The sequence below is a fragment of the Trichomycterus rosablanca genome, chromosome 8 (genome assembly GCF_030014385.1).
Source record: "Trichomycterus rosablanca isolate fTriRos1 chromosome 8, fTriRos1.hap1, whole genome shotgun sequence".
NCBI lineage: Eukaryota > Metazoa > Chordata > Actinopteri > Siluriformes > Trichomycteridae > Trichomycterus > Trichomycterus rosablanca.
This window is the reverse complement of record NC_085995.1, coordinates 41,040,244-41,055,893: the sequence shown is the minus strand read 5'-3', so window position 1 is coordinate 41,055,893 and position 15,650 is coordinate 41,040,244. Positions and strand designations below refer to the sequence as shown.

At 44.5% G+C, this 15,650-nt stretch overlaps 1 protein-coding gene across 2 annotated transcripts in view; it reads right to left on the bottom strand.

The window, feature by feature from the left end:
- Positions 1 to 15,014, bottom strand: part of kdm3b (lysine (K)-specific demethylase 3B) — a 41,908-nt gene extending 26,894 nt beyond the window's left edge. For both annotated transcript variants that reach the window (XM_063000903.1, XM_063000904.1), the window contains exons 1-6: positions 14,593 to 15,014; positions 4,792 to 4,959; positions 3,511 to 3,624; positions 3,258 to 3,363; positions 2,910 to 3,034; positions 1,827 to 1,895 (exon numbers count right to left, since the gene is read on the bottom strand). In XM_063000903.1, coding sequence (XP_062856973.1) covers positions 1,827 to 1,895; positions 2,910 to 3,034; positions 3,258 to 3,363; positions 3,511 to 3,624; positions 4,792 to 4,959; positions 14,593 to 14,748 — 738 coding nt within the window. In that variant the 5' untranslated portion in view covers positions 14,749 to 15,014. The remainder of the gene's footprint in view (positions 1 to 1,826; positions 1,896 to 2,909; positions 3,035 to 3,257; positions 3,364 to 3,510; positions 3,625 to 4,791; positions 4,960 to 14,592) is intronic.
- Between the last annotated feature and the right edge of the window lie 636 nt (positions 15,015 to 15,650).

Here is a 15,650-nt window from a genome sequence, read left to right as displayed (position 1 = left end):
ACGTCACGAAGCAGAAGACACCTGGAGATAAAGTCACCCTGGCATGCACCGGCTCAGCGTACGAGCGGATTAGATATTTTATTAGGGCTATCTGGAGATTAAATCACGAGCCAGAGCGCCAGGGCAGGCAGGTTTTCCAGTCTGGGGTAGCAGTTTTTGTTTTTTTTTGCCCAGTGCCAAGATCGCATGCTTTCAGGTTCGAATTTCAGCTGTCAGGCAACCACAGCGACCCGAAACAATCCAAGGAAGTTAAGAGCCACGCTCAGGGGTCCAACAGTGGCAGCCTGCTAGTGGTGGTGCTCAAGCCGGTAATGTTCAGATTACTAGATTACTAGCCTTTACCACTGAGCCATCACTGTCCTCATGATTGGCACTGCAGGACGCAGTAATTGCGGCCTCTGCTGGCCGGTCAAAGCGCCTCCGGCACGTAAAAAGAAGTGGTTGGGTACAGCAGTGGTCCCCAACCACCGGGCCGCGGACCGGTACCGGTGCATGGGTCATTTATGCACCCTGACGGTCCGTGAAATTATATCTTATATGAAACTTATATGTGCTGCAAGAAAGGTTGGGGACCGCTGGGGTACAGGACAACTCTATAGATAGTCCTACAGCTCTCCTTGGAAACTGGATAGGGATGTCCCGATCACGTTTTATTGTTCCCGATCCGATACCGATACTTGTATTTTCTAGATATTGTCTAGATAAGAACTGGATAATACTGTTCACACGGTGCTCACTTCAACTACATTACAGTTACTCACATTAATCCAGTGTACATGTTTAACAACTGAATAGCTCTGCAGTGCTGTAGGAAAAACAATCGCCTGCATCCAACTATTGCTTAATGTTCTTTTATTTTTACAACATAAAACTAAACAAACTTAGTGCAGCAGTGTAGCAGTAACACTAGAACACTCAGAAGTCGTGTAGCAGCTTAACTTGTATATAAAAAAAAAAAAAAATAAGTTACTTAACAGCATTACAGTAAAACCTGAATACCAAAATAAAATGGAAAGTCACTCTTTTGTTATGAAGGAAAGCCAGTTCTTAAAGTGCTTGTATTGTGACGACGGTTTGATGGACGTTTCTGCGTGAAGTGAGAGTGTTTTGACCCTTCGGGGCTTCCATAGTGAATGGAATAGCGTGCTCGGCTGACGCGATGACTGTCGCTGTCCGCTATCCGGTACCGTAACAGAGGAAGTTAATAAAGTGTTAAATGCTCCCGACAATCTGTGAATATAGCGAGTATTTATTTCTTCATTAAGCGAGTGCATCACTTGTCTTGTAACACGTAAACTCGTAAAAGCTGTATGTTCTGGTCCTGAAGTTTTCATACTGGGATTATAAGTTATTGTTTTGTAAACCGGAGTGATCCTGGACTCACACACCATTATAAACAGTAAAATTCTACAGTAATGAACGCGGCTCTGCTCCCACCGCCTCGTGAAGCGCTCACAGTGCAGACGTTACACTTCACTGCTGGACTCGTTTCACTTTCCAATTTAAAGTATTTCCACACAGCGGACATGCTGACGTTAAACGAAGGATCGGGATTACGATCGGGTTTAGAAAAGCCGATACCGGTCAGTTAAAAAATGCCTCGATCGGCCCCGATCCCGATCTTTGAGACCAGATCGGGACATCCCTAGAACTGGACATGACTAAATTGGAGGGAAAGTGGGCTTGCTCAGAAAAACGAGATTTGTGGACCAGCAGCCCTCCTTCACCCTCACTTAGCCCCTCTTCAGCTCTCCTTAATCAGTGTGGGTCTTGATTGGCAATGAGATGAGGGATGATAAGTACAGTGTAGTAAAAGGTGTTCGTACCTCATCTGCTGAATCACTAGCGAGCGTTACGTGAACGCCGCGCGGATCGACGACCTGCGACTCCTCACCCTGTAACAGAAAATAATCAGAGCGAATAAACATTCAAACACAAAACAATCTGACCAATCAGAGTCCGAGATGCTTTTCTAAGGCACGTCCTAATCTGATACTTGTTTGATTCTTAACACCATGTTAGCTGCTATGGCTGTTATTAATTGTATTAAGTGCTAGTGCTCCTAAAATTTAAGCAATTTTTAGTTGTCTGTATGGTAGAATTCTGTTCTGATGGTGTTTATCCTTCGCCATAAATAGAGGATGTGTTTAATAGAGGTTCTTGATCCACAAATGGGCCAAGTGGAGGCCTGTCCTCCTTTTGTCAGGCAGGTATGGGTGAATTTGGTGCGTACCTTGCGTAGATCATTTGTTCCCAATGTTTTTTGGGGGTAGTATTTATTTATTATTTATTTATTAGGATTGTAACGTCATATTTTACACACTCTGGTTCCATTCATGACAGGACGGGTCGTTACTGCTCACACAAGATTCATCAGTTCAGGTTGAATATCGAACACAGTCATGAACTATTCAGTGTCTCCAGTTCACCTCACTTACACGTGGAAACCGGAGCACCTGGAGGAAATCCACACAGACACGGGGAGAACATGCAAACTCCACACAGAAAGGACCCGGACCGCGCCACCCGGGGATCGAACCCGGGACCTTCTCGCTGTGAGGCGACAGTGCCACCCACTTAGCCACCGTGCCGCCCTGGCATCTTGTGTAGATACTTTGTTCCCATCGTTTTTTGGGGTATTAAGGTCTTTCTGTTTTCATAACGGGGCGGATCGGTGCACGGGTACTGGATGCGACCGGATCCGATTCCGATACGGTGCATCAGACCGGATTTGGAACTGCACCAGGGGAACTTGGGTGAAGAACGTTGACCTGTGTCAGTATATCATATAATTTCATTCGTATGATCGATTTACACCTAAATTCAGTCATTAGAAAGGATGTCCCAATACTTTTGAAGCGATATTATAACAGAATAAAAGATCTGAACGAAGATTATAAGACACGAACCTGGTCCATGGTGATTTCCATCACGTGTGTAACGGGGTCGTGCTGAGAGACCAGCCCGTGAGCCCAGGGTTCTTCAAACTCCGGCTGGTAAACCCGCACCCGTCTGCCCTGGATGGTGAACGGACCTAACCAAAGACCCAAAACAATGCCTTCATCTGTCATATATTCATATACACGTGTACAGTGCAATTAAATACTTTTACACGTGTCCCAGCTTTTTGGAAGCCGGATATAGAGAGCAGGCCAGCCACCGTACGGCCCCTGAAGCAGACAGGGTTAAGAGCCTCGCTCAAGGGCCCAACAGTGGCTGCTTGATAGCCTAAAGCTCTATCCACAACTTCAGCTCACCTTTTCTTAGAATTTCCTGCAGCTCCTTGTCCTGGTTCCAGCCGCTGACCGCCGCATGGAGGGCCGGCTGCTCCTGCAACAGCGGGTGCCGTAGGTCCTTATCAGCCTGCAGAGGAACAGAACGCATGACCTTGAGCTCCAGTCTCACACACACACACACACACACACACACACACACACACACACACACACACACACACACACACACACACACACGTGTGTATATATATATATATAAGTAATCAAAGAGAACCTCAAATCTCTGCAGCGTGTTCACACTGGAGAGGAACTCCAGCTTCCTGCTCATGAAGAACTCAACAGGAACCAGCGATCCCAACCCGACACGGTCCACGAGCGGCTGGAAAACCTGAACCACGGAAACAAGGAGGTAAACGTTTACCGTTAGGGATGTTTTTAATCACAGGACTGATGTGCACCGATAACATTAAAACCACCTCCTTGTTTCTACACTCACTGTCCATTTTATCAGCTCCACTTACCATATAGAAGCACTTTGTCGTTCTACAATTACTGACTGTAGTCCATCTGTTTCTCTGCATGCTTTGTTACCCCCCTTTCATGCTGTTCTTCAATGGTCAGGACCCCCACAGGACCCCCACAGAGCAGGTATTATTTAGGTGGTGGATCATTCTCGCTGATGGAGTTTTTAAACACCTCATTGTGACTGCTGGACTGAGAATCGTCCACCAACCAAAAATATCCAGCCAACAGCATCCCGTGAGCACTGATGAAGGTCTAGAAGATGAGCGACTCGAACAGCAGCAATAGATGAGCGATCGTCTCTGACTTTACATCTACAAGGTGGACCGACTAGGTAGGAGTGTCTAACAGAGTGGACGGTGAGTGGACACGGTGTTTAAAAACTCCAGCAGCACAACACACACTAACACACCAGCACCATGTCAGTGTCACTGCAGTGCCGAGAATCATCCACCACCTAAATAATACCTGCTCTGTGGGGGTCCTGTGGGGGTCCTGACCATTGAATAACAGCATGAAAGGGGGGTAACAAAGCATGTAGAGAAACAGATGGACTACAGTCAGTAATTGTAGAACTACAAAGTGCTTCTATATGGTAAGTGGAGCTGATAACATGGACAGTGAGTGTAGAAACAAGGAGGTGGTTTTAATGTTATGGCTGATGGGTGTGTACGTACATATAATTGCTGCTGGTCTCACTGAAAGCTACCAAACAAAGTTTTGTTGTATAACACAGAGTTTTATCTTGAAGTATCATCTTCATCATGAATGTATAGTGGACATGGTGGTTATGACGCAGTTCCATAAAGTCCAAGTTCACATGAACATAATGTTCGTGTTTGTTTCCGTGTCGGTAATAAGCAGCTCATTTTAATTCATTCTGATCTGTTTTTAAATGAAAATAAAGCACTGCTGCAGCACAGCGTCGGATAGACGGTCGGCCCTCCGAGTCTGCAGACTGAAGAAGCCACCTGATCCTTTCAGACTGAACTTTGGAGACGTAACAGTAAATAAGGGAGGCGTCAGTACTCACCAAGGCTGGCCAGAGGCTCGGAGACGTTCCCCCGACCGCAGAAACGGAGGAGTCGCTAACAGGCGCCCACACTACGGTGTTCTCCATCAGGGCCGCTCTGACCTCCTCTCCGAACACCTGAATCCAGGTGCGCTGCCGCCATGGGCTTCCCTCGAACTCCAGGAACACCTAGAAAAACCAGCGTAACGTGTGCGTTACAGTCTCGGGTTCAATTCATAACCTACATCAGATTTGGTCAGATCATCTACAGTGTACGGTTACACTAAAGAGCCAGAACATTTAGACCACCACTGAAAAAAACTATGTGCACGGGATCTATTAGATGTGGATCTGATGGTGCGTGTGAGGGATCTATTAGATGTGGATCTGATGGTGCGTGTGAGGGATCTATTAGATGTGGATCTGATGGTGTGTGTGAGGGTGAGGGATCTATTAGATGTGGATCTGATGGTGCGTGTGAGGGATCTATTAGATGTGGATCTGATGGTGTGTGTGAGGGTGAGGGATCTATTAGATGTGGATCTGATGGTGCGTGTGAGGGATCTATTAGATGTGGATCTGATGGTGCGTGTGAGGGATCTATTAGATGTGGATCTGATGGTGTGTGTGAGGGTGAGGGATCTATTAGATGTGGATCTGATGGTGTGTGTGAGGGTGAGGGATCTATTAGATGTGGATCTGATGGTGTGTGTGAGGGTGAGGGATCTATTAGATGTGGATCTGATGGTGCGTGTGAGGGATCTATTAGATGTGGATCTGATGGTGTGTGTGAGGGTGAGGGATCTATTAGATGTGGATCTGATGGTGTGTGTGAGGGTGAGGGATCTATTAGATGTGGAGCTGATGGTGCGTGTGAGGGATCTATTAGATGTGGATCTGATGGTGTGTGTGAGGGTGAGGGATCTATTAGATGTGGATCTGATGGTGTGTGTGAGGGTGAGGGATCTATTAGATGTGGAGCTGATGGTGCGTGTGCGGGTGAGGGATCTATTAGATGTGGATCTGATGGTGTGTGTGAGGGTGAGGGATCTATTAGATGTGGATCTGATGGTGTGTGTGAGGGTGAGGGATCTATTAGATGTGGATCTGATGGTGTGTGTGAGGGATCTATTAGATGTGGATCTGATGGTGTGTGTGAGGGTGAGGGATCTATTAGATGTGGATCTGATGGTGTGTGTGAGGGATCTATTAGATGTGGATCTGATGGTGTGTAAGAGGGTGAGGGATCTATTAGATGTGGATCTGATGGTGTGTAAGAGGGTGAGGGATCTATTAGATGTGGATCTGATGGTGAGGGTGAGGGATCTATTAGATGTGGATCTGATGGTGTGTGTGAGGGTGAGGGATCTATTAGATGTGGATCTGATGGTGTGTGTGAGGGATCTATTAGATGTGGATCTGATGGTGTGTAAGAGGGTGAGGGATCAATTAGATGTGGATCTGATGGTGTGTGTGAGGGCTCTATTAGATGTGGATCTGATGGTGTGTAAGAGGGTGAGGGATCTATTAGATGTGGATCTGATGGTGAGGGTGAGGGATCTATTAGATGTGGATCTGATGGTGTGTGTGAGGGTGAGGGATCTATTAGATGTTGATCTGATGGTGAGGGATCTATTAGATGTGGATCTGATGGTGTGTGTGAGGGTGAGGGATCTATTAGATGTTGATCTGATGGTGAGGGTGAGGGATCTATTAGATGTGGATCTGATGGTGCGTGTGAGGGATCTATTAGATGTGGATCTGATGGTGTGTGTGAGGGTGAGGGATCTATTAGATGTGGATCTGATGGTGCGTGTGAGGGATCTATTAGATGTGGATCTGATGGTGCGTGTGAGGGATCTATTAGATGTGGATCTGATGGTGTGTGTGAGGGTGAGGGATCTATTAGATGTGGATCTGATGGTGCGTGTGAGGGATCTATTAGATGTGGATCTGATGGTGTGTGTGAGGGTGAGGGATCTATTAGATGTGGATCTGATGGTGCGTGTGAGGGATCTATTAGATGTGGATCTGATGGTGTGTGTGAGGGTGAGGGATCTATTAGATGTGGATCTGATGGTGTGTGTGAGGGTGAGGGATCTATTAGATGTGGATCTGATGGTGCGTGTGAGGGATCTATTAGATGTGGATCTGATGGTGTGTGTGAGGGTGAGGGATCTATTAGATGTGGATCTGATGGTGTGTGTGAGGGTGAGGGATCTATTAGATGTGGAGCTGATGGTGCGTGTGAGGGATCTATTAGATGTGGATCTGATGGTGTGTGTGAGGGTGAGGGATCTATTAGATGTGGATCTGATGGTGTGTGTGAGGGTGAGGGATCTATTAGATGTGGAGCTGATGGTGCGTGTGCGGGTGAGGGATCTATTAGATGTGGATCTGATGGTGTGTGTGAGGGTGAGGGATCTATTAGATGTGGATCTGATGGTGTGTGTGAGGGTGAGGGATCTATTAGATGTGGATCTGATGGTGTGTGTGAGGGATCTATTAGATGTGGATCTGATGGTGTGTGTGAGGGTGAGGGATCTATTAGATGTGGATCTGATGGTGTGTGTGAGGGATCTATTAGATGTGGATCTGATGGTGTGTAAGAGGGTGAGGGATCTATTAGATGTGGATCTGATGGTGTGTAAGAGGGTGAGGGATCTATTAGATGTGGATCTGATGGTGAGGGTGAGGGATCTATTAGATGTGGATCTGATGGTGTGTGTGAGGGTGAGGGATCTATTAGATGTGGATCTGATGGTGTGTGTGAGGGATCTATTAGATGTGGATCTGATGGTGTGTAAGAGGGTGAGGGATCTATTAGATGTGGATCTGATGGTGTGTGTGAGGGCTCTATTAGATGTGGATCTGATGGTGTGTAAGAGGGTGAGGGATCTATTAGATGTGGATCTGATGGTGAGGGTGAGGGATCTATTAGATGTGGATCTGATGGTGTGTGTGAGGGTGAGGGATCTATTAGATGTTGATCTGATGGTGAGGGATCTATTAGATGTGGATCTGATGGTGTGTGTGAGGGTGAGGGATCTATTAGATGTTGATCTGATGGTGAGGGTGAGGGATCTATTAGATGTGGATCTGATGGTGCGTGTGAGGGTGAGGGATCTATTAGATGTGGATATGATGGTGAGGGTGAGGGATCTATTAGATGTGGATCTGATGGTGTGTAAGAGGGTGAGGGATCTATTAGATGTGGATCTGATGGTGAGGGTGAGGGATCTGTTAGATGTGGATCTGATGGTGAGGGATCTATTAGATGTTGATCTGATGGTGAGGGTGAGGGATCTATTAGATGTTGATCTGATGGTGAGGGTGAGGGCTCTATTTGTTGTTGAATTTGATGGTGTGTAAGAGGGTGAGGGATCTATTAGATGTGGATCTGATGGTGAGGGTGAGGGATCTATTAGATGTGGATCTGATGGTGTGTAAGAGGGTGAGGGATCTATTAGATGTGGATCTGATGGTGAGGGTGAGGGATCTGTTAGATGTGGATCTGATGGTGAGGGATCTATTAGATGTTGATCTGATGGTGAGGGTGAGGGATCTATTAGATGTGGATCTGATGGTGTGTGTGAGGGCTCTATTAGATGTGGATCTGATGGTGTGTAAGAGGGTGAGGGATCTATTAGATGTGGATCTGATGGTGTGTAAGAGGGTGAGGGATCTATTAGATGTGGATCTGATGGTGAGGGTGAGGGATCTATTAGATGTGGATCTGATGGTGAGGGATCTATTAGATGTTGATCTGATGGTGAGGGTGAGGGATCTATTAGATGTGGATCTGATGGTGTGTGTGAGGGTGAGGGATCTATTAGATGTGGATCTGATGGTGAGGGTGAGGGATCTATTAGATGTTGATCTGATGGTGAGGGTGAGGGATGATGTGGATCTGATGGTGCGTGTGAGGTTGAGGGATCTATTAGATGATCTGATGGTGCGTATGAGGGTGAGGGATCTATTAGATAGTGATCTGATGGTGCGTGTGAAGGTGAGGGATCTATTAGATGTTGATCTGATGGTGGGTGTGAGGGATCTGTTAGATGTTGATCTGATGGTGTGTGTGAGGGTGAGGGATCTATTAGATGTGGAGCTGATGGTGCGTGTGAGGGATCTATTAGATGTGGATCTGATGGTGTGTGTGAGGGTGAGGGATCTATTAGATGTGGATCTGATGGTGCGTGTGAGGGTGAGGGATCTATTAGATGTGGATCTGATGGTGTGTGTGAGGGTGAGGGATCTATTAGATGTGGAGCTGATGGTGCGTGTGCGGGTGAGGGATCTATTAGATGTGGATCTGATGGTGTGTGTGAGGGTGAGGGATCTATTAGATGTGGATCTGATGGTGTGTGTGAGGGTGAGGGATCTATTAGATGTGGATCTGATGGTGTGTGTGAGGGATCTATTAGATGTGGATCTGATGGTGTGTGTGAGGGTGAGGGATCTATTAGATGTGGATCTGATGGTGTGTGTGAGGGATCTATTAGATGTGGATCTGATGGTGTGTAAGAGGGTGAGGGATCTATTAGATGTGGATCTGATGGTGTGTAAGAGGGTGAGGGATCTATTAGATGTGGATCTGATGGTGAGGGTGAGGGATCTATTAGATGTGGATCTGATGGTGTGTGTGAGGGTGAGGGATCTATTAGATGTGGATCTGATGGTGTGTGTGAGGGATCTATTAGATGTGGATCTGATGGTGTGTAAGAGGGTGAGGGATCTATTAGATGTGGATCTGATGGTGTGTGTGAGGGCTCTATTAGATGTGGATCTGATGGTGTGTAAGAGGGTGAGGGATCTATTAGATGTGGATCTGATGGTGAGGGTGAGGGATCTATTAGATGTGGATCTGATGGTGTGTGTGAGGGTGAGGGATCTATTAGATGTTGATCTGATGGTGAGGGATCTATTAGATGTGGATCTGATGGTGTGTGTGAGGGTGAGGGATCTATTAGATGTTGATCTGATGGTGAGGGTGAGGGATCTATTAGATGTGGATCTGATGGTGCGTGTGAGGGTGAGGGATCTATTAGATGTGGATATGATGGTGAGGGTGAGGGATCTATTAGATGTGGATCTGATGGTGTGTGTGAGGGCTCTATTTGTTGTTGAATTTGATGGTGTGTAAGAGGGTGAGGGATCTATTAGATGTGGATCTGATGGTGAGGGTGAGGGATCTATTAGATGTGGATCTGATGGTGTGTAAGAGGGTGAGGGATCTATTAGATGTGGATCTGATGGTGAGGGTGAGGGATCTGTTAGATGTGGATCTGATGGTGAGGGATCTATTAGATGTTGATCTGATGGTGAGGGATCTATTAGATGTGGATCTGATGGTGTGTGTGAGGGCTCTATTAGATGTGGATCTGATGGTGTGTAAGAGGGTGAGGGATCTATTAGATGTGGATCTGATGGTGTGTAAGAGGGTGAGGGATCTATTAGATGTGGATCTGATGGTGAGGGTGAGGGATCTATTAGATGTGGATCTGATGGTGAGGGATCTATTAGATGTTGATCTGATGGTGAGGGTGAGGGATCTATTAGATGTGGATCTGATGGTGTGTGTGAGGGTGAGGGATCTATTAGATGTGGATCTGATGGTGAGGGTGAGGGATCTATTAGATGTTGATCTGATGGTGAGGGTGAGGGATCTATTAGATGTGGATCTGATGGTGCGTGTGAGGTTGAGGGATCTATTAGATGATCTGATGGTGCGTATGAGGGTGAGGGATCTATTAGATAGTGATCTGATGGTGCGTGTGAAGGTGAGGGATCTATTAGATGTTGATCTGATGGTGGGTGTGAGGGATCTGTTAGATGTTGATCTGATGGTGCGTTTCAGGGTGAGGGATCTATTAGATGTGGATCTGATGGTGCGAGTGAGGGATCTCTTAGATGTCGATCTGATGGTGCGTGTGAGGGATCTGTTAGATGTAGATCTGACGGTGTGTGTGCGTGTGAGGGATCTATTAGATGTGGATCTGATGGTGTGTGTGAGGGTGAGGGATCTATTAGATGTGGATCTGATGGTGCGTGTGAGGTTGAGGGATCTATTAGATGTGGATCTGATGGTGTGTATGAGGGTGAGGGATCTATTAGATAGTGATCTGATGGTGCGTGTGAAGGTGAGGGATCTATTAAATGTGGATCTGATGGAGGTTCCTTGTAGTTCACGTGTTGAACGCAGCAGGTTGTCGGGAGGCCAAGACTGACGTGAATGTGTCACAGCACACTGGGCATCAAACCCTTCTGTGTACCAGGCTGCGTAGTCACAGGTCAGTCAAAATGCCTGAGCTACTTTCTGTCCACTGTCAAAAGCATCTACAATAGGCACGCAGACATCAGAACTGGACATCTGGGCAGTGGAAGAAGGTCAACCGGCATAAGGAATCCACAATAGGATCCACAAAAAAAACAATGCCCTGCAGGACGATCCACATCACAAAGTGCAGAAACTGAAGGAGATGCTGGTAACGTCCTGGTAGCAGATACCACAGAAATCCTTGAGATATCTTGTGGAGTCCAGGTCTCTGTGGGTCAGAGCTGGTTGACAGAACGTTATGGGAGAGTTCTTAATGTTTTGGCTCATTGGTGTATATAGAAAGTGTAACATGCCCTGCACAATACTGACTGGAAACACTGAATCTGCATTGATCTACTGGTTTATTTTATGAGGGAACATCTTGAAAGTTGTTGATCCGACAGATTTTGCAACCATCAGCAGCCAATTTAACAAGAGCCCTTCTGGTTTGTTAACCAAGTTTGGAGGGTCGACCTGATTTAGGCAGCATGGCTGTATTCTATGTATGTTTCAATAGTTTGTTGTCTAACTCACTTGACTTACTGATTAGTTTTGTAGACAGACTTTACCATACGGACAGACCTCACAAATACAAAATGGGTGATGGATCAATAATTGCTATTGTTACAAAAGCAAGGGTGTGGATACTTTCATTCTAATCGTGTATGTTACTACTATAGTAAGTCTATAAAACACGAGTTATACAGTTTAATAAATAAACTCGATAAAACGACTTCACCGGGGTGCCAAAACTTTTTCACCCCTCACTTGTGTTGTTTCTTCTGTTTGGTTAGCATTCTTCAAGCTAGCGTACCTCACATGCTAGCTAACAAATTGAACAGCTTTTAAGTCATTACAATTAAAAGAAACACAAAATAAAACATCAAATTGTTGTCTGTTTTTATTACGTGATTATTTAGTGGTTTTACCTCAGATGTTTTTAATCGCGACGATCTGTAACTAAGATTTACAATGAATGCTAGCTTACTTAGCATGTATGGTTAGCTGTCCCGCTAGCATAGTACACATCTATAACCGAGATTCGACGCTTCTGGTACAGAAAATGATTTATAAACGCGCTTTACTTCATAAAACTGATTTATTTTACATGTATATAACTTTGTGTTTATTATTGTGCGTATTTGTTCTGTGTGTAGTTTTGAGGTTGAACGAAAGCGATAGCTGGAGTTGAGGGCCGTGTCCCAAATCACTCAGTAATCCCGCTAAATGTAATACACACATGAAATTAAAGATATTCCTGTGCAGTATTTAAATTTTTCGTCTTTTTAATAACATATTTGGTCTTTCATTTGATTTTATTTACTATCCTCTGCAGTAATATTGTGTTTCGTTCTCAGATTTTTAGCCTTTTTCTCCACAAATGCTTGTATTATTATATTGTCGTATTATTTTGTTGTTTCTCCTCTAATCTGAGTTTCATTTGGGGTTTTTTCCTCTGTATTTTATTTATTCTTTTAGTTTTTGTTCACCACATCATCTGCAATTATGTTCTATTGTCAATTATTCTCTAACCTGTGGTCTTATTTGTGTTTTTTGTTGATGTTGCTTTCATTACATGACATTAAATTTTTGCTTTTCTCTGCATCTTATTCTTCTAATAATTATTTTATTATCTGTTTTTATTATTATTAATATAACTTTACTGCAGTCGATCTTTATGGTTTTCTCTTCTTATCTTTGGTTTTCTTTTCTATTCTTTCTCTAAGTATTAATTTCCTCTTCTATATTTACTCTGATTTTTTCCTCTCATTATTTTATACAACTGCAATATTTTAGTTTCTTCCTCAGATATTTGGTTCTATTTTTGTTCCCCAGCCTTCCTCCCAATATTTGTGCTTTTTCCTCCTAGTTTTGCTTTTGTATTGTTTTTCTTTTTATATTCTTGAAAGCTGCTGTAACACTGCAAATTTCCCCCGTGGGATAATAAAAGGCGATCTTATCTTATCTTATCTTATTTCCCTACTTTTGTTCTTATTTGGGTATTTTTCCCTACATCTGCTCTCATTTTTTGCTTCTTTTTTATACAACTGCAATATTTTTGTTTCTACATCAGATATTTGGTCCTATTTTTGTTCCCCTGTCCCAAATTTGGTGTCATTTGTACTTCTTTCTCTCATACTTTGTGCTTTTTCCTCCTAGTTTTGCTTCCCCAGTGTATTTGCATCTCATTTTTGCTGTCTTTCAAACATTAGCAATCATTTTTCTTTCACTACTTCTGTTCTTATTTGGGTTTTTTTTCCCCTATATTCACTCTCATTTTTGCTTCTTTTTTATACAACTGCAATATTTTTGTTTCTTTCTCAGATATTTGGTTCTATTTTTGTTCCCCAGCCCCAAAGTTTGTGTTATTTTTGCTTCTTCCCCCCAATATTTGTGCTTTTTCCTCCCAGGTTTGCTTCCCCAGTGTATTTGCTCTCATTTTTTGTTTCTTTTTTTATACAACTGCAATATGTTTGTTTCTACCTCAGATATCTGGTCCTATTTTTGTTCCGCAGCCCCAAATTTAGTGTCATTTGTACTTCTTTCTCTCATACTTTGTGCTTTTTTTCCTGGTCTCCTGGTTTTTCCTGGTCTTTCATACATCAGCAATCATTTTCTTTCACTACTTCTGTTCTTATTTGGGTATTTTTCCCTATATTTGCTCTCATTTTTTGCACAACTACAATATTTTTGTGTCTTCCTCAGATATTTGGTCCTATTTTTGTTCCCCAGCCTCAAATTTTGTGTTATTTTTGCTTTTTCTCCTAGTTTTGCTTTCCCAGTGTATTTGCTCTTTCAAACATCAGCAATCATTTTATTTCCCTACTTCTGTTCTTATTTGGGTATTTTACCCTATATTCACTCTCATTTTTTGCTTCTTTTTCATACAACTGCAATATTTTTGTTTTTTCCTCAGATATTTGGTCCTATTTTTGTTCCCCAGACCCAAAGTTTATGTTATTTGTGCTTTTTCCTCCTAGCTTTGCTTCCCCAGTGTATTTGCTCTCATTTTTGCTGTCTTTCATACATCAATAATCATTTTCTTTCCATATTTTCCCTATATTTGCTCTTATCTTTTGCACAACTGCAATATTTCTGTTTTCTCCACAGATACTTGGTCCTATTTTTGTTCCCCTGCCACAAATTGTGTGTTATTTTTGCTTCTTCCTCCTAAACTTTATGCTTTGTCCTCGTAGTTTTGCTTCCCCAGTGTATTTGCTCTTATTTTCCCGACAGACAGACACTTCTTTTGTTCTTATTTTGGGTATTTTTTTCTATATTTGCTCTCATTTTCGATTCTTTCTAATATAATTAAAAGGCATCTCCCCCACCCCACCCCACCCCCATACCCCCACCCTTAATCAATGTTTTGTTCCCTTTTCTCTTTATTTCTCCTCGTTTAGTGTTTAATTTCACCCTGTATTTGTCCTCATTAGTTGTGTTATTGACTTCTCTCTCTTTTGCTTTTGTTATTTCTTGGTCACATTTTTTGGCTCTCCTACCTCCACCCCCGGGCTCGCCTGCCCACTTGCCCTGACTGCCCGGACGGTTCCTCGTAGCCAGGCCGCCTGCTGCTCCGGTTTGTTCCCGGCAGCAGGAGCTGCATCGTTGGGCAGGAGAAGCAGCCGTTTCCCGATCAGACCCAGCGAGTCTCCCATGTTCACAGATCCAGCATGAAGAGACCGAGAGGCCGCGTCCTTCTGCCTCAAACTCCCGCAGCTATTAGCGAAGCCTCGGATGCTGCACGCCTCAAATCGCTTCGAACCAGACCAGCAGAGACCCGCGATCAACGTCCAGCTGCATCTGCACGATGAAAGCCGCGTCCAGGGAGCGATTCCGGGGAGAATCGAGCCGCTCCGCGCTGCGTTTTACACACAATCCGAAGTGTTATTGTTCAGCTGCGGCCCCTGCGCTGCATCCGCCATTTAGGTTTGTACTAACCAAACGCACTCCTCGTCCTCGTACACACAGCGCGAGAAGCGCCGCAGCGCCCCCTGCTGGATCTCACCGGCAATACAGCATCGCAAATGCTAAAGTCCTAAACCATTCGTTCATTGTTTTACCACGGTTTTTATCCTGGTCAGGGTCGCGCTGGGTCTGATTAGTTGGGTGAAAGGCAGTGGCAAGGCAGTGGCTTTAAATGTCCTGACCAAGGACGGATTAAGGATAGTCTGGGCAAAATTGCTAAATTAATGTGTGTCTCTGCGCTTAAGAGAAATTGAACATAATAATTTTGAAACAATACAAATTCAGAAACATTAAGTAAGGGCCTGAATCGCATATTTGCAACAAAACGTCTGTTATGAAATCTGGTAGCTTGCCTGGCAATTTGTAGGTCCCTAGTAGGTCAAGGAGGAAGTCAAGGGCCCCATAGCAGGGGCCCTCGTGATCAAGGGCCCTCTAATGGTATGCCCTGCTCTTCTCTAGGGCCCCCTGGTAGGGGCTCTCATAACCAGGGCCCTCTAAAAATATGCCCCCCTCTTTCCTAGGACCCCTAATAGCCAGAAGTCGAAGTCAGAGCAGTGCCACAACACCTCATCCATTTTCATAAGGGGCCCAA